General features: G+C 44.8%; 1 protein-coding gene across 1 annotated transcript in view; it reads right to left on the bottom strand.

Annotated features, from left to right (window-relative positions):
* Positions 1-19294, bottom strand: part of ADCY2 (adenylate cyclase 2) — a 406568-nt gene that overhangs the window by 120279 nt on the left and 266995 nt on the right. The window contains exons 5-6 of the mRNA XM_082723386.1: positions 8501-8649; positions 2327-2438 (exon numbers count right to left, since the gene is read on the bottom strand). Of these exons, the coding sequence (XP_082579512.1) occupies positions 2327-2438; positions 8501-8649 (261 nt within the window). The remainder of the gene's footprint in view (positions 1-2326; positions 2439-8500; positions 8650-19294) is intronic.

A 19294-nucleotide genomic window follows, 5' to 3' on the forward strand; every position in this document is an offset into this window, starting at 1 on the left:
CTTCTATATGTTATCAGTTAAGAGTTTTTATCATGACAGGGTCTTTAATTTTATCAAATGCTATCTCTGTATCTACTGATCATGTAATTTCTAGCCTTCATTCCGTGACTGTGGTCTGTCATGTCGATTGAGTCGTGTGTTGAACCAACCTTGTATCCCAGAAATAAATCCCAGTTGGTCATTGGGTACAGTCCTTTAAATGCGCTTTTGAACTCAGTTTGCTAAGTGAAATAAGCCTGACTTTATTCAGGTCATCCAGAAGATAGACACTGCATGATCTCACTGCTATGAGGAATCTAGAATAGCCAAATCCACAGAAGCAGAGAGTAGACTGGTGGATGCCAGGCCTGAGGGAAGGGGGCACTGGGGGGTATGGGTAAAAGTGCAGACAGTTTTATGTAAGATGAGTAAGTGCGGGAGACCTACGGTATAGATAGCACAGTGCCTGTTAACAATGCTGTACCATACACTCCAGAATGTGCTAAGAAGGTAGAGCTTATGTTAGGTGTTTTAATCACATCATCATTAATAATAAATAAATCATGAGGGCAGAGAGGACACCTTTGCACGTGGTGGATACATTTATAACATAGATTACACTGATAGCTCATAGGTATATGCTTATCTTCAAGGTCATTACAGTTTATAGATTAAATATGTAGTTTTTCCCACGTCAATTATACCTCAATAAAGCAGTTTAAAAGATTAAAAAATAAAAGCATGATGTTGAATTCTTAGTTTAGTTATGTGCTGTATGCAAAATTCACTCAATCATCTGAGCTGTTTGCTTACGATCATGTCCACCGCCACGTCGTTTAACCATGAGCCACGAACTGGTTTCCTAAACACGTTCTCTCTATAGTAACACTGGGTGGACCTCGCCATCCTAGGCTCGAATCGGATACTGCCTGGACAGCCCTTCGTTCAAACCATCAGAGAGGAACAGGTCACACTAAGTATCTCTGTTACGCGCAATGAACTTTGTCTTCCCCAAATTCACATGCTGAAGTCCTAACACCGGCAGAGTGTAAACTTGGCCTCCCTGCAGATATAATTAGTTAAGATGAGGTCCTACAGGACTAGGGTGGGTCACGAATCCAATATGACTGGTGTCTTTATAAACAGGGCACATTCAGACACTGAGACTTGCCCAGAGGGAGAATGGCATGTAAATGCTAGAGCTATGCTGTTACCTGCCAAGATTGGGATGTTTCTTCCTAATGTGACAAAAGTGACACTTTATTAATTCAAACTTTGAAGACATTATTTAAGCTTTAAATCATATTTTTCTAAACATGAACACCCAAAAAACCTCAACCTCTCCCTTTGATTTGGTAAGGGGAAGAAAGCTGTGCTATACTCTAACAGCTTTTTAAAAAAAAACACCCAGTGAGATCCCTCATGGTCAGGCTGGCAGCAGAAGGCACCTCCGGGGGAGCCTGACGCAGGGGTGACCCTGTGAACATCAGCAAGTCACGTCTATTCCTAAGAGGCTTGCTTGGAAATGTTCTGTATGGTTTAAAAGTGAGAGGAATCTTGCAGGGAACTAAATTTGGGACCAACTCTCTCTTCCATATATAAATAATTCATTTTAATCAGCATAATGAAGTATTTTTTGCTGGAAATAATTCAAAGAAAGCATGAGGCTGACCAGTAATGCTTTATGCGGTGGAAGTAAAGGGCTGCCAAGGGAGGAAGTAACTGTTATCGCTCTTCCCACCAGTAACCCTCAGGGTTCCAGTAAATATGCAGGTTCTTGTAGGGTTTTAGATTGCCTCTCACCATGTCCTCTCCATGTGTGCGTATGCACGGCAAATACAGAACTCACGTTTCTGTTCAAGGGGCACAAGGGTCAGTGGATATTAATGAGACAGCAGTAAGCAAAGGGCTGAGATGGGAAATATGCATCCTATTTTAGGGGTTCTCCCCGGGGGCTGATACATGAACAGTTACGGCTGGAGGAGAGGCAGTCTTGTTTCCAACAGCTGACATGGAAATGCCTAAAAACAGGATCTTAGAAAAGCCCTGGGCAGAGGCTGTTCATCTTAAACTCACCATCTTGAGTGTATTTACTCTATGTGCGCTGAGTTCTCTATAAGCAGAAATTTTAAAAATAGACGCAATCATGTGCTAATTATACGCTCTGACATTTCTCATCCCCGAGAAGTGAGACTCATCAGAGCCCGATAGCCAATAAACCGTACAAATCTATAAACACCAGTTCTAAGTGGAGCTCTATGAAAAACAACGAATTGATAAGGACCAGAGAAAAAGGAAGCCAAGAGTCTAGAAAGCCTCAATGCAGAAGGGACTCACTACGACTCACCTTTGCAATTTGGTCGAACTTTCCAAAGAGCTCGTTCAGCATGTGGACGAGTTCTCCCGGAGAGCAGTCACTGGCCAGCCGGGTGAAGCCTACGATGTCAGCGTACAGGATGCTGTGGCAAAAGGGGAACAGTGTTTGCAAGCTCGTGTTTGTTAACAAGTTATGATACTTTTTTTTCCCCTTAAAAGAGTATATAGTTTTTTACATTTATATTTGTGTCTTACAAGAAAAATGTCATTTCCCCAGATAGGAAACAAATACACATTTTGCCAAGCTTTCCTATTAAAAACGTTTTTTTGTTTAATGCTGTTTTTATAATTAAAATTGGAGAAGAAAAAAATCACATGATGCACTCTGTCCATTCTAACTGATGACCTTTATTCCCTGATGGACAGTCCCGCCTCCCTCCCTGGCTTGCGCGGTATTCCTTCTGAGAGTTCATCACACTGCTAGAATTCAGGTATCCGTGGCCTATGCCTCTGTTTGCACTGTTACATGCATTGACTTTATAGAAATTTCTAAAGGAAACAAAATAATAAAAGCAAATTCTGTTTTTACTGACTCGAAGAGAGACTAACAATCTTCTTAAAAGAAAGAGTACTTAACAAAAGGTTTTGGATGACTTACTCCTTGCCAGGATGAAGCAGACACAGTACGTCTCCCTCAAACTCAGAGTGTTGTTGGGGGGGGGGTGGAGTTAAGAAAGTAAGGAAGGACTCCAGCAACGTCCAACCACCGTGTTAACAAGTGTGTGTGTGTGTTGGGGGGTTAGCGGGTTAGCGGGTGACGCGCCTGGGAAAGCTCCCCTCCATGCGACAAACATGCTAGTGGGACAGATGTCAGATTTCTCTGAGTTGTGTCTGTATTTCGTTAACCTTCAAGGGTCAGGATGGGGAAACAGGCCCCAGGATGTGCGATATCACTTTTCCATACAACGACATGCTTCTGATTTGTACAAAGGCCTCACAAAGAAGCCTAAAATTCCTGCTGGCAGTTGGGAATTCAGATAACAGGGTTTAAGACAGACCCTGAGACAAAACTGACTGCTACTTCATACCCATTGGAATGGCCCTTATCAGAGAACTGGGAAGTAACAGATGTTATCAAGGGTGCGGAGAAATCGGAGCCTTGTGCATTGCTGGTAGGAATGGAAAATGGTGCGGCCACTCTCGCAAACAGTACGGTGGTTCTTCAGCAAAAGAAACAGGATTCCCAGATGGCCCTCTGAGTTCCCTGCTGGGAAAACAACCCAAAGATTGGAGGCACGGGCTCAAACCACTATTTGTACCCCATGTTTTCAGCAGCATTATTCACAATCATCTAAAGGTAGAAACAGCCCAGATGTTCACTAACTGACGGATGGATAGAGAAATAGGGATAAAAGAAATCCCTACAATGAAATATTATACAGTCTTCAAGAGAGAGGGCATTCTTCCACATGAGGCAATGCGGATGAAGCTTGAAGACGCACCGCTGCGTGCAATGAACCAGGCCCAGGAGGACAGAGGCTGTGGGAGTCCGCTCACACGGGATACCCAGCGCCGTCGGACCGCGGGGCCAGGAACCAGAAGGGTGGGTGCCGGCGGCTGGCGGCGGGAGGGAAGCCGCGGACGCTGCTGCACAGACAATTAAACACGGCTAAAACTGTGCCACGCTATGTTATGTATATTTTGCCACAGTAAAAAAAGGAACGTGGCAGCGGCCAGCCCGATCTTGGGCAGGAAACAACTGGCTCTCTGCTGTTGGCCGAACTCGTTCGCTGGGCCAAGCATGAGGTTGGTGGCTTCATCTTGAAGGAAAGACTTGGTTCTCTGTTGATGACAAAAGCTGGGGGAGAACCCTCTGGCCCAAGAAAACCAGGGCTGCAGGGGCTTCCACACCCTCCATTCTGTTCAGATGGTGCCATCAAACCTTCTCTGCTCCCCCACAGTACCCTTTAGCAGCACAGATCACAGATGCTGCGCCTGGTCCAAGAGGAAAAAGTTTAGAGAGTGTGTCTGATCCGAGGCAGCACTGGGAGGGAGAATGTGCAGCTAGATGGGCAGCTGACAACCTCCACCGTGTTTCCTGTGGTCCAACCCTGGAGTGGGTAAAGCCACCCCCGCCCCCAGGTAGGCTGGCTAAATGTCCTACGATGGTCCAAAAATTACTCGGCAGCCAGGAGACTGAGGACGTAAACAGGTCATGGTGATGCAATGTGCAAAGGGTTACAGGAAAGGAAGCAGGGTGCTCTCTGGGATCACGCACGTACCCGACCTAGATCTGACCATTGACCATCTTAGAAAGATCCCTCTGGCCACAGTAACCTGGAGGCAGGCAGGTCAGTTAGAATCATAGCCCTTTTATCCAGAAGGCCCATGTGGAAGGTATTGCCAGGCGAAATGGAGAGAACTGGACAGATATGGGAGAAGTGCAGGAAGGATGAATCAGGCGTGCTTCGCGATCAGACACGGCGGGCAGTGTGTCTAAGGGAGGGGGCGACAAGGAGGAAGACCCAGTTTCCGGCTGAGAAGGGGGCTCAAACCTAGCTCTGAACAAGTCAAAGCAAGCTTGGAGGGGAAGATGACTAGTTCAACTCTGGTTGGGTTGAGTTTGATGGTGGTGTTGGTGGAGCATCTAAGAGGAAGAGACACATTAGGTGAGCGAGTATGGAAGCTATGGTTGAATTCTGCATCTTGTAAAAAATATTTATTTGACAGAACAAGACAGAGTGTGAGGGGATGTAGGGACAGAGGGAGCGGGAGAGAGAGAAGCTCAAGTGAACCCCACACTCAGCATGGAGCCCAGTGCAAGGCTCAATCACCTGACCCACGAGGTTATGACCTGAGCTGAAATCAAGAGTCAGACGCTCAACCAACTGTGCCCTCCAGGTGCCCTGGCTGAGTTCTGCGCCTTGGTATCCCACAGATGGTAACTGAAGTCCTGAATGAGAAGTGGAGAGACCAGAGCGGAGGTAGGAGAAAACTCTGAAAACACTCATTTACAGAGAGGCCAGATTTAGGGAAGAGAAAATGGCAAAGGACATGGTAAGAAGAGAGAGGGGTAAGATGTCAGGGAGTCCACAGCGAGGGAGAATTCTTAAACCAGGAGGGCAAGGTCAGCTGGCCAACCACACCGAGCTATCAGAAAGAAGGATGCAGAGGCTAAGTCAGACTCAGATCTGGGAGCACGGCAGCTGGTGGTGACCTGAGCCGGCATGAGCTCTGTGCCATGGTGGATGGAGGTGGACGGCAGAGGGTGAGGGTTTGAGGAGGGAGGGAAAACAGGGAAGACCAGTCAGAGAGGGAGGAACCACCTTTCTAGAATCTTGGCTTTGAAAGCGAGAGAGGGCCAGTCTCAGAATTGGACGGTGGCATTGGAGTGCGGGACCTGTGCTTATTTTCAAAGACGGGATGGGTTTGTGAATGTTTCCCTACTATCGGCAGGATTCAGAGGAAGATGCTGAAGATTCAGGAAGTACTTCCCTTCTAGAAATTCCTCCCTTCCTCCTCATCATTATACACATTATTAGCACCCTCAGAAGAGTAAAGAGCTAGGATATGTCATTAACGGAGAATAACCATTTTTTTTTTGAATGAATGAATGGCCAAAGCAGAACTAAGAATGAACAGATCTTTACTGTCCACAGTCCTAATGAGAATTATTATCCAAAAAACCCCTCAAAACTGCTCAGGTATTGACTGGACTCGCCACAATATCCATTTACCATGCCTGCTTCTTGGCTTCTGCTTATCCTGTCCAAGATGAAAAAGTCGTGTTTTCGTATTTCTTATAAAAACAGTTGGTACATCATGTGATTTATGTATGCTTTTACATTTTTAACTTTAGGTATTGAAGTTACTTTAGCGTTCCCAACTATAGTTTTGAATTTTTTTTCATCGAATTTTTTAAATTGATTTTTTACTTTTCAGTGTTCTTGAACGCAGCAAACATATTCTAAATGATCTCTGAAGGCGCTTCTCCAATCCCTTGTCTTGACAGCGTGGAAGTCAGCTTCCAAGATGGCCCCAGAGAGACCCTCACCTCCTGGGACTTACTCTTGAACTGTCCACCCTCCCCTGGGGTGGGGCTGATCTGCGTCCCCAGGAGGATGCTGCAGGAATTACGACAATGACTTTGCAAGCCTGGGTCATAGACGAACTGCTGTTGCCCATGGCCCTGTCCTGGATCCTTGCTCTGGGGAAGTGAGCTCCCATGCTGGGAGGTCCCTCTAGCCACCTGTGAGCAGTAGCTCAGCAAGGACGGCCTGCAGCCTCCAGCCAGCAGTCAGGCCCCTGCAAACCACGTGAGGAGCGGCCTTGAAGTCAGGTCCCCCAGCAGCCCTCCCGACACCAGGCCTCAATCTGTATCAAAGACGGTAAGTCAGAACCACCAGGAGAAGCAGCTCTCAAAGTGTGACAGACAGAAACTGCGAGATGATGTTTACTGTTGTCTGAAGCCACTGGGTTTTGGGGTCCTTTGTGCCGTACAAATTGGTAGCTGACACAGACAGCACCGGGAGCCTTTGTCACCTGCCTGAGGCCAGTGGTTTCATTTTGATCAGGCTCTTTGATCCTGGGTCATTTCACAGAGACTGGAAGATATTCCAGGACTCTGTTTAGATACGGCTGTGTTCATCTTTACATGAACTCTTTCCTCAATTAGGAGGGATATTGCTGATTTTTCAGACAGCTAAGGCTGGAAAGGGAAATTTCTAGTAAAATACACCTTGTGGGATACCGTAAGAATGTTTCCTCTTTAATTCTTTAAGTGAAATGCTTAAAAACCTGAAAGCAGGCTAGTGTTTTAAATAGTTTTACTCCTTAACAGGTGTGGCTGTTCTTGTAATACACTCATTTTTTTAAATTCCTCAAAATGATAAAATTTAATTTTATTATTATTATTTTTTTTACCCCCGATTCTCCATTTAGCCGCTGCTTCCTTAGTGCTCAGTGATAAGCAGCTTTTTTTCATTACTGCTTTCCCAGTCTGCATTTCTCATCATATATTTAGCTCTGTGCATGCTTGGACATGCCTGGGCCATATCACCAGCTCCACACACCTTTCCTAAAATCTGGGGTCAAAATGAGATGTGTCTTAGCAATGTAGTTAAATTGCAGTGGCAAAGCCTAGTCAAATGTGTTTCTTATTAATAAACTTCAAAAACCCTTGACTTGCAGCAACCAGACTGGAAGCTTGGATCGTGCACTGGAAAGGACCCAGGCTGGAGAGCAAAAGGGCAAGGAGCCAGTGCTCAGCCCGTTGCAGTTACGTTTGTGGTTGTGGCTCCCGAACTAGTGAACAGGATGAGTAATGACAAGGCGGAATGCATGAGGCCAGATGCACGAGGTACTTAGCGAGAGAACCCGGCAAGAAAGAAAGCACTACTGCACCATAGCTGCATGGATGCAAGGAGAAGCCCGCAAAGAAGTGGCATGAGGCTTGGGGGGCTTGGGGAACAGTGAGGGGCCAGGCACCCGGGCCTGCAGGGGCTGCATTCTGCAGCCGGGAGGTGGCAGCAGGGGAGGAAACGCCCCCCACGCCCAAGTGAGGGCGCGCACGCCTCCTCCCTGGAGGAGTGCTGGGGAGAAGGAGGCCCCACAGGGTTCTCTTTCCGGATCTCAGTCGCAGGCTGATAGCACGTGTTTCACGTACTGTGATTCTAGAAGGGCTCCCTGAGAAGCAGACGGGACTATGGCAGAACGGAAAGCAGGGACTTGCACTATTCACCAAGGGGCACATCAGTCCCCCGTGACACTGGTCACTGGTTGGCCATACCCCGGACACCCATCATTCCTGACGGTCAGGGAGTGCTCACTTCGCCGAGGCCCTGGCCCCCAAGTCCCTCCGGAGGAGTCAGGTCTTGCCTCAAGAGCCCATCGTACTACAGAGTCGCGGGTCCTGGGCTCCGGGATAAGGATAAGGACCCGCCAACCGCTCCTCCCTCCTTTGGGACAGAGGGTCAGCCGTAGAAAGCAGGGCCATAACGGACAACAGAACCCAGTAAAGTGAAGAAGATTCTACTTCCTTATCTTTCTGTGAAGGCCCCGAGGGGCAGCAGCAGGGAGGGGGTCGGGGCGGGGGGCAGAGACTCCGTTCACAGTTGCGGAGGAGACAGGGTTTTGTGAGACGTGAGCTCCCGGGCTGGCGAGCGGCTCCCGGGACATGCGGAGGGACAAGAACAGAGCAGCGTACCTCACGTTGGTGTGTCGCTTGACATACAGGTTGTGAAAGTTGTTTGTGTTTTCCATTTGGCCGGCTTTGGGGCCCTGCAGCCTCTGGATGATCTCGGCTTTCATCTCCATGGCTATGTGCGCCGGCAGCAGGGAGAGCAGGAGCCGCTCCTGAGAGAGGGTGTGGGAGGAAGACGGACGTTTTACATCATTACGGTGACATCCAAGTCATCTCTGAGAGCATCGCGGATCTGCACTGGGGCCAAGTGGACAACTCTTTCCAGCAAGTTAAAACAGGGGGAGTAGAAGGACATGTTGAAAAAACCCAACATTTCTAAGGTCAGCATGTGTTATATTATTTATTATTTACGGAGTTCTAAGTATGTGTCCTTCAGAGTGGAGAATAAAGGAAAGCAAAGATACTTCCTCCAAGGATACTATTTATCTACTCCGGTTTTTACACAGTAAAGCAGAAATGATATAAAAATGCCGGAAACCTATGGAGAGTCGAAGATAGAAAATACTCATTTTTGCCTGCCTGTTCATTTGGGAGATAAAGTAAAAGCTTTATTGCATTTCAGAAAGTCAACAAATATTCCGTACTTCTGAAATAAGATAGCCAAATATTTTCAAATATTTCATTTCCTCTGTGATGACCACACAATCCCTTTTAGTGATTCTAAACTATTATAAAGGGACAGAGGCAGAAATAGCATCTGTAAAATGTCATGCATAAAAGACTACAGGTGGAACCCATGGAAATGATAAATTATGAGCCTTTCTTTTATTTTTGGTCTTTAGACACAGCAACAGTGGCATGTAACATTACACTTATTTTAATATCTACCTATTTTAGAGTGACATTTGCAATACTGTTTTTGAGAAAAAGTATCAAAGAAGAGGAATCTTTGAAACTCTGTGGTCATCCTTAGTTATTTTAAACATTAAATTATTTTAGTGGTGCCTGGGTAGTTCAGTCAGTTAAGCTTCTGATTCTTGGTTTTAGGTCATGATCTCAGGGTCGTGAGATCGAGCCCTACAGTGGGCTCTGCGCTCAGCACAGAGTCTGCTTGAGAGTCTCTCTCCCTCTCCCTCGGCCCCTCCTGCTCATGCACATGCATTCTCTCTCTCTAAAATAAATAAATCTTAAAAAAACACATTCATGTATTATAGAAAACACCATAGTCAGGTGTGCATTTAACAATTAATAGTGTTGACTGAAAAACATTTCTTGAATGAAATATTTTCTCTGTCTTCCCCATTTTCTCTTTTTTCTTCCCTTCTTATTCACTCATTTATTCATTCACCCATTTATCCATTCATTTATGCAGACAAAGTAATATAACACAGGGGAGGGGAAGCTAGTCTTTTTTCCCAGGTTTACAGGGCCGGTGTCCCTTTGGGTCAAGCCCTAGGGCACGTCATTTCAGTGCCTGCTGAGAACGTCCACTGAGGGAGCAGAGGGAAGGTGTGGAGGGTATCCAAATGCAGATGCGAAGCCCTCACTGCAGCCCCTCCCCAGCCTGTTCCAGGAAAGAAAAAACAGATGAAAAGCTATTAGGAAACTGAGTGGGTACCTATGGGGGGATCTCAGTGCATGGTAGAGTGTTTGACCAAGAACTGGCATAACTGAGTATTGGTCATTTGTTCTGTCATTCATTAATTTATTCACATATTCAGAAAACATCCATCATTTTCCATTAAATGCCAGGCCCCATGATAAGCACTAATAGTGAATGCAAAGAAGAAAAGAGTCAACATCCTTGCTACCATGTGGTTCATAATCCAGCAACAAGCCCAGCCACAGTGCACTTTCCATCAGATGAAGCTGGAGGACCAGGCTAGTGTTTGCAGGAAGCTACATGCTTGAGATGTAGGAAGTCAGAAGGGAAACTAATAGTCCAGGAGCTCCTGCTATTCATGTGAAACAAATGAAACAAAAAAACAAAACAACACCTCTATTTGGTTAGTACTATCACCAATCTCTTTGCAAAAGGAGGCAGTTAGGTAGGTGGCAAGGTGCTAACAGTTGTCATAACATAAGTGCTGATACTGATATGGCAAAGGGAATTTTAATCAGATTTTAATTTTAATCAGATTAATCAATTTTAAGAGATTAAGAAGATAATTTAATAATTATGTTCTTAATTTTCTTAAATTCTTATTGAAGTTTCCATTTAATTAAAATTAAAAAATAAGATGGAAAAATCCAAATATTTAGTAAGTTAAATGTCCATATACATATCTGGGAAAATATAAATTAATATTAGTTTTACAAAATAATGAGAATAATGCCCTAGGTGATCTCAAATACAACAGAAATGAAATCCACAATGGCATTAACACAATCTGTGAAGTGGAAGTAAGTGGATTTAAAATATTCTGGGGTCTTAGGATTATATGGGAAGTGGCAAAGGTAGTAATTTATAGTAGAATTCAGGAAGTCAAAAATGGATATAATTTCTACTTTAGGAACAAAGAGTGAAAGAATGTATGACAAAGAGGTTAGATAAAAATGAGACAGAAATTCTTATTAACCCAAAGTAAGTCATAATGAAGAGTCAAATAGAACTTCAAACAGGAGAAACAAGCAGAGTATAAGTCATAAAATTGCTATTATTGGCTTTTTAGATCAGAGATTACATTAAATGTAAATGAACTAAATACTTCAAATACTTGACTAATACTGCCAGGTTGGATTTTTAAAAAGACAAAATGTAACTCTATTCACAATAAGTACATCTTAAATATAAAAACACAGCATTACAGAAAATAAGATAACAAAAAAGAGATAAATTATGAAAACCTTAATGAAAAGAAAGCTGGTGTAGCTAAATTAATATAACAAATAGACTTTGTAGATATTTCAGTCTCCAGGGAGAGGATGAACAAGTCTACATATCTTCTCAAATTTTTTTGAGAGGAGGAAATAATAATTTTTGCTGTGGACATTGGAGATACATCTTCAAATGTGGTTCCTCCCACTCACAGAGACTGGGGACAGAAAAGGAAATAAAGGCACCATATACATTGCTTTATTGCTCAACTCCTGTGCAAGTTCCCAGAAAAGAGTATTTGTTCTAGAGTTATTTCTTGAATGAATGAGTGACCTACCGTACATTTTATCTGGAACACATCAAAGACAAATCTAATTTCAAAGCTTCTGTTTACTGTCAGTGATGACCATGGTGGGTGGGGACCTGGAAACCTTGGGACCTGGGTAGATAGTGCTCATGTTTTAAAGTCATATTAATGACCCTTCTTACCACAAATACCAGCCCTAGGCACAAGCTACACTAGTGATATTCACACAAAGGAAAACTTGACTATTCTGCAAAATAAGGGTAGTGATTGCCTTGGGTTTTCCTCCCTGGAAGACTATCACACTGTGGTTATGGGCCAGGGAATGGAGAGAAGGAGTGAAAGACTCATGCAGAGGCAGGAGAGACACTAGTTTCATATCAACAGTCTGCATTTAAGGAGAAAGAGCACATTCTAAGCTCCCCCATGTTGGGAAATGGCCAGTGAACATTGGAAGCCACTTGAAGTTACATTCTGATTTTATTCCTATCCTAAGCTCAACTTCCCTTCTGTTATTCTCCAACTTTCACTAACAATCTAACAACAAAGCAATGCCATGTTAGTTTAAAAGGAGGAGGTGAGTTCAAATTTTGGACTTAAGCAAAATGCTGAGAACAGAAAGCATGCCCGACTCTGTGAGACATCTCAGCATGCAGCTAGGGGCCAGGATAAGCAACACCAGGAGGACAGAAAATACGGAATTCAATAATGGAATAAAAAAATCAAGTAACTGGGTTTAGTAAAGAAACAGATAGCCTCAGAAAAATGGACCCATTTAGAATTAATTCAGAATACCAAGAAACTAGTAATGACATGAAAATACAAGTTCAAATTTTAGAACTTGAAAAAAGTCTGTGTCCTTACTATGCACAAATTGAGCATTTGGTTTATTTGGCTGATGGCTTGGTGGTGATACAAGTTGGTTCTCTCTCTAAGAACCCATGTGAAAAGATAATGGATTTATGCTTAAAATAAATGATAAACCCTTTTAAAATCTTGATATCAAGAGTTAGTCCACCATCTCATCTTTGGCCACCCATCCCCCAAATACACAGATTTGCCACTTATCTTGCATTCTTCCATGGGCTGGCCTTTGTGACCAACAGATATTTGAGAAGTCTAAAAGTCATTAAAATACATGACATATCCAAGGAAGTATTTAAGATAGATAGACTTTGTCCCTTAAAGTTTGGGGCTGAGTTCCACTAAGACAACATTTACTTAAACCCATCTCCACAAGGACTGAGCACACTATATGTACCAAGGGATACTGTGTGGGATGGTCACTTTCCATTTATCGATTGATGTATTGGATAGTTGCGTATAAGACCAAATATTATAAAGGAGTCACTATGTTAAAATCTATCTCAACAAACAGGGGAAAGCTAGTGAGGAATGTGAGAAGTTGCTGTCCACAATCACCAGGAGGCCTACCTGCTCATGTTCTCAGCATGAACAGACCAACCCTGGACAGAGCCAAGGGAAGCCTATTGCTCTGAGAAGCCATCAAATCTCTGTCATCATCAAAGCAAGTAGACACTGACTATAAATTTCTTAACTTCTGAAACAGTAATAAAGAACATGATAGAATGTACAACATAACAGATTATAAATCTGGACATAGGCTCTCTTTTTAGAAATCCAAGTGGAATCTGTATTTCTACAGAGAAATCTAGTGATAGGCTTAATTTGATTAAAATGAAGTTAGTATTCTTTCTGATGGGTGATAGATGTGTCAAGGGCCATGAAAAAAATAAAATTCACCAGGACATAATGTTCAACTTATAGAGTTCTGCTCTATTCTTTTATGATCATTACCTGTGTGTGTTCATGGATTCTGTGAAGTCTTCTCTAGGATTTAAAACAATCAGTAGCTTTTCTCACTGTTCACACTCACTTCTAGTCATGCTTCTGGTGGCCGATGCTGTCCTGTCCATACTCACTCTGCCTTCCTTGGAGGATGCCTGCAGCTTGTTCCTTACAGTTTCATGGGTCTCAACCAATGACGGAGAACTGATGGATAAATCCCCTGACTTCTGCACCCACATCTCTCAGTGGGAAGATCTGAGCATGTTCCATGCTTCTCTCTGAGGGTCTCCAGCAGGTCTGAATCCTGGATGCCCCCGGTGGCCCCTTCCAATAGCTGACCTCCCTCCCGGACCCACTTCCCCACTCTGCCACCTGCAGCCACCTCCCAACTAAATGCCTCCACGCCGATCCTTGTCTCAGGGTCTGCTTGGGATAAACCCAGTTGAGATCTTTCCAAGCATCTTCTCTCCTCCTCATACACTCTGTCATAAGAATAGGCTAAATCCCAAAGTTAGCCTTTCCTGAAGGACAGAGTCCATGAACAAAAAAAGAATCCAATATAGTAATTCTCTTTCAGGCCCATAGCTTCATTTAATGACCAAATGTAAATTATAATCTTTATTTTAGATTCAAATGCAGACCAATGGCTGGCTTTTTATAGGTAGTTTCAAAAATATAAGACATATATATATATATACATATATATGTGTATATATATATATGCTGTATAAGCCAAACTTTTCTTTTTTCCCCCTTTTTTTAGTGTTCAAGAATCTGTGTGAATTTAGACTGGAATTCAGATTTTAGTAACAGCCAACCAGACAAATTTAAGAAACCTAAGGCTGCCTTACTACCATGCTGTTCTGGTACCACTGGTAGAAAGCGGAACCTCTGATTAGAGCTCATGAATGGGGTCTGTGCTTTGGGGTCTGCACATGTCCTCTTGGTGATGACAGCACTGGACAAGAGGGTAAGCCTCAACTAAAAGCCTGTACTGAAATATGTAAATCAATACACTTTTATCTTTTTTTTTCTTACAAAATGCTATACTCTGAAGAAAAAAAAAGCCCAATATTATGGCACACATGATAAATTTCAACTCAATTCATAATCTGACAAGGTTAATATTTTCATTAATATTTCAGCTTTTTGCTAATGTAGCTGTGTGCCCTGCCAAATTATCAGAAAGCAACTCACAAATGTAAGTGCTTAATATGCCGGATATAACCCAGCTCCACTCTCCCTCCAAGTACACTGGAGAAATTCCTTCAGGGGATTTTTGGACAATCAAGCTGTCATTAGATTGACTGATGCATACCATTACTACTTCTTTCTCTTCCTAGAAAAGACTGTCTAATGACAGAAAATCTGTCTAATTCTGGCATATTCAAAGGTTATCTGATAAATCACGGCCCTGGCTTCAGGGGTCTATTTCAACACATCCTTTTATTAAACCTCCAATTATTATTCATTAGCAATTTTTCCCCTAGAAATTGTTCCTTTACATTGTGCCTCATAGAAGAGCTATGGAGTTAGTAAATTCCAATGCCCTGTTGATCAAAGTGTCGGACACTTTGAGCTCCAAGGTGTTTCAAATACAATGAAACAAAGCAGATATTATAACTTTCTATTTTTATGCTATTCTGGAGATTATTTTGGTTGATAGGAAAATCCAATTTAAGCAAAGAAGACTGGTACCCAAATTTTGAGCTAAGATATGATAACGCATGTGATGCCTTGGTGCCTTCAATAAGCCATGCATGTAATAACAATTTAAATCTGCTGAATTTTTCAAAGGAGAGGAAGACAGTGACATGCTCCTTTTGTAAGATGGAAATTTTTTTCTTTTTCAAGATTCTTATTTCTAGTTTGTTCTTATTTTAAATGCAATCCAGTTACATCAGGATGCCAAACCAATGTAACAAACAGAAGGGATATTGTTATAAATGTTTCTCCTCCCAACAGAAAGTAGCTATCAGAATGAAAGACACCAGATCCCTCAGCAGCCACCGGGTTACATGTGGTGCTAAGACAGATGATGTCATTTAATACTGGCCTCCCATACGAAAGGACAAAGTGTCCATTCAGGAGCACATGCCGAGGACACTATACTCAGAAAACACCTGCCTGGACATGAAGATACGTCAACACCTTCCCCAGCTCGGATTTCTCTCGCAGCCAGCTTCATGTCTCTTGGTCTCAGAAAACAGGCACCACCTCGATCATCAGCGCATCCCCAAAATATGTTCTAGAAACCACTGCCACTGTTGCTGTTTCCTGTTGTTAAATTGAGCTGCTTTCTTTCAGGTTCCTCCTTAAAAATCCTGTTTCACATCAATTAACCAGAACACACTGAATGCTCTTAGAACCTTAAAGGTCTTGTTTCATCTTTCCAGGATTTTTACAAACATTTCATCATGAAATGGATGTATGAAAGAGCACAGCTGCACTTTGTAGTAGAAACACCACCGACATGGACTAAGACGTGGCTTCCCGACCTTTTTCAGCCACTATCGAGAACACCCTGACCACGTCACTGCAGCTCTTGAGTCTCAGTTTGGTTGTCTAAAAAACCTGCCTTTTTAGCCAGAAGAGCTGAAGGTCTCCATGTCCACGTGAATGCTGAGCATTTGTTGGAACCACAGGTTGCCCTTTCCAGAATTGACTTCTCAGTGTTTTGGGGTTGAACACTTGGTCACACATAGAGAAAAGGGCCCAAGTGCTCACACTGGGACATGGTGGCAAATACTGTCAGAAGGACCATGAGGAAGGAGTGACCACTTGGAATCTTGACCATGGCAAGAGGAGACTGAGCCTGTGCTGGTTCTTGAAGAGTGACTTCAGTAAGGGGAGGAGGTTGAAGAAAGACCAGAAGATCTGGTGCGCCCTATGAACGGCCGGTGTTGGCGTATAGAGGGAAAGCCCGCCTGTTTGCTCCACAGTCTAGGAAAACCGGAAAGCTTAGTGCAAATTAAAATCAATATGCAATCATAAACTGCTGTTTCCTTTTACAAAATGGTAAGTCCTTTCATTACATTCTTATATCACTGCCTCATTTTACAAATCCTGGTCACATTCAGTCTCACGTGAATGTTAACATTTTTTACCCCAAAAGGGGCACTCTAGATACGGTGTCATTCAGAAGGACGCAGTGAGGTGGTTGATGTTCACTGGGGAGTCAAGACCAAATGGAACTTCTGTCTCCCAACTTTACAGTTGGGACCACTCTTTGAACGCGTTCTGATTTGCCAGCTCCGTGAGTTGATGGAGAGTTTTTTAGAGCACACATCATTAATAGACGGTACAAAAATAAAATTGTCGCTCTCATGGGATGACTCCCGAGTTCAGAGAAGCTGGAGAACAAAAGGGCCAATCAAGTCAAAGTATAAACTGTGTTTATAGTCATGGGGGATGGTAAACGGATACTTTTCAACTTGAACTTTTTACCATCCACTGTCAATTCGATTCTCAAAAATAGAGCTTCTGGAGGGAAAAAAAAAATCACTGATAAGAGAGAAATCTTCAATTCTCGGGTGGAGACTATGGAGGTCCTAAGATAAGAGGCACAGTGCTCTGTTCCCTCAGCCAGCCTGCAGGGCCGTCCACGGCACACAGTGCCCAGAGCAAGATGGCAGGAGGGGTCCGGGGGGTCACAGGCACCTCCCAGGCCGGGGCACCCACCCGGTCTGGGCACAACACAACTCAACGCCGGTGCGGCTGCATCACCCGGAGAGCTCGTCACGCAAACCCCCACACTCACACAACATAAGAGTAAAAGTCAGTGCTCCACAGTGGTGTGAATTCTGGTCTGATCGGCCTTTCCAAGAACAGCTGCCCACGAGCAAGGACCCATCCGGCCTGAAGCAGGTGAAGCCGGGTGGAGAAAATACTGCGGAGAAGATGTGTAAAGACTGGCCACCCTCCTGGATTTCTGGGGGGAACAGGGGCAAAAAAACCCCTTGATATACAGGTGGCCAGAAGATTTCTCCCCAGAAGAAGGGAAGGTGGGGATGCCCATGATTAACACTACTGACAGAAGGAGAGCCACAAGAAATAAGTTTGTTGGAAATCGACTTGAGGAAGGACTGCAAGGAGTAAAATCGGATAACTTCATGTTCACAAATGCAACCCTTGGATGAAGCCACGGGCTAGAGAAGACTAGACGCACTGCTCTGTGCAGGAGACACTTGCAGTGCGCGGACTTGTTTTCCTGAAGGAGGTGTTGGCCCTTTCTTTCCTCGCTCTACTTACCGTAGGCTCGGCCATGGTCTCAGTCTGATCAGTTCCGAACAGAACTTAGAAGCGGCCCCTCTTGGGGCTCACCATGTTCTTGGTTTCCTCTGCTTTGGAGACCAGCACTGTCCCCAGTAATGGCTACTATCAGCGCAGGTCCCAAGTCTGATGCAAAACGGCAGCCCACGACACCAGACAAACATGACTGAGAAGGCTCTATTGCTACTGACACTCTGACTTGGGGGGGATTTTTGCCACAGCCTCGTCTAGCTATCCAGGTAGCTGCAACACCGCAGGGCCATGTGCTCAGTCCTGTGTGCCCAGGATTGTCAAAGCTGCCCTGACTTGGAGAGATGTCCTGTACTCACTCCCATAAGCATCCTTGTCCTGTGAGCTGAGGCTCCAAGGTGATAGGTCTGGAAAGCACCTCTGGAAGCAGCGGCTCTTTCCCCAGCAGACTGGAGCCGAGGAGACAGACGCAGAAGGCCGTGTGGTCATGAGGAGCATACTGGTAGTGTCCCCGTGACTTCCCAGCCCGCACTGGTGTTCCTGCCCGCACGGCTGGCCGGGGAGCAAGGGGCTGGGGATCCGCCCGTCGGTGGCTTTACGAGGTGCAGGGACCCCACCCAGCGTGCAACATTTCAGGACTAATCTGCGTTTCTTTATTCGCTGATGAAAAGCAGGGATGACAAGCCTAAAAGATGGTTTTCTAACTAAAGGTTGAAGTCATGAGAATCTGCCCATTCTTCGTGGCGGCAGGGGTCGTCCTACACACAAAGCATTGTGGTCTCTAGTCTCCTATCAGGGTTTTCATTCTGACTGAATACAAAAGCTATGGGCTTTCCTCAGCCAACCAAGTGTCCCCACACCCCAGGATGCTGGCCGCAGTGTCACATGGTGATGTCCATGGCATCGGCCAGGACAAGCACAAGTGCACCAGTCTGTCTGCTGGGCGGCTGGGTGATCGAGTTCCCTTCCTGACCGAGCTGAGTCTGCAGGTTCGCTTTGTTTAAGCCCCCAGCGGCCTGGGATCGGAGTGTGGATCGGGCTGCTCTCCCTGAGCCCACGTGCTCGGATTTATGAAACCGTACGAGCCTGTAAGTGGGTGTGAGGGGCAGGGATGGCTTCTGGAGGGCCCCACGCCCTTCTGGAGGGAAGACCGGTGCCCTCAACATTGCGACCAAGTTTTGCCTCCAAAACGGTCTCTCAAGTCACACCTGAGGCATTCAGAATTGATCAAAGAACAGCAGGAGAGACACCATGGAAAGGAACGTCCTCCTTGTCTTCCCAGGAAGTTACAGAACTGCTCGACTGGAATGCCGATGATGTGCTCTGAATTCCCGATTCTCTCCCCCACTCGACAAATACTTCTGGGCTACCTTCCACGTCCCGGTTCCCATTCTGAGCGATCTGTAAGCCTCATGCCACTCGATGCTCCCCCAAACCTAATCAGGGAGCCATGCTTCTACAAAGAGGAAACTGAGGGCTAGATAGATGGTGGAGGTGTAGTCCGCGGTTAGAGCGCTCCCAAACCGGTTTGCGAAACTCCACCCAGCGAGAAGGAACAACCCACAAACAGGCAGAAGAATAAGCAACAGCTTTGCTAGCAACAGGGAGGGACCGCTCCCCATGGCAGTGTCTCGAGTTGTGAACAATTCCCCTTCTCTTCAGTGGGGTGCAGGGACCTTTTTCG

Source organism: Mustela nivalis, assembly GCF_964662115.1.
Source record: "Mustela nivalis genome assembly, chromosome: 3".
In the NCBI taxonomy this organism is placed as follows: Eukaryota; Metazoa; Chordata; class Mammalia; order Carnivora; family Mustelidae; genus Mustela; species Mustela nivalis.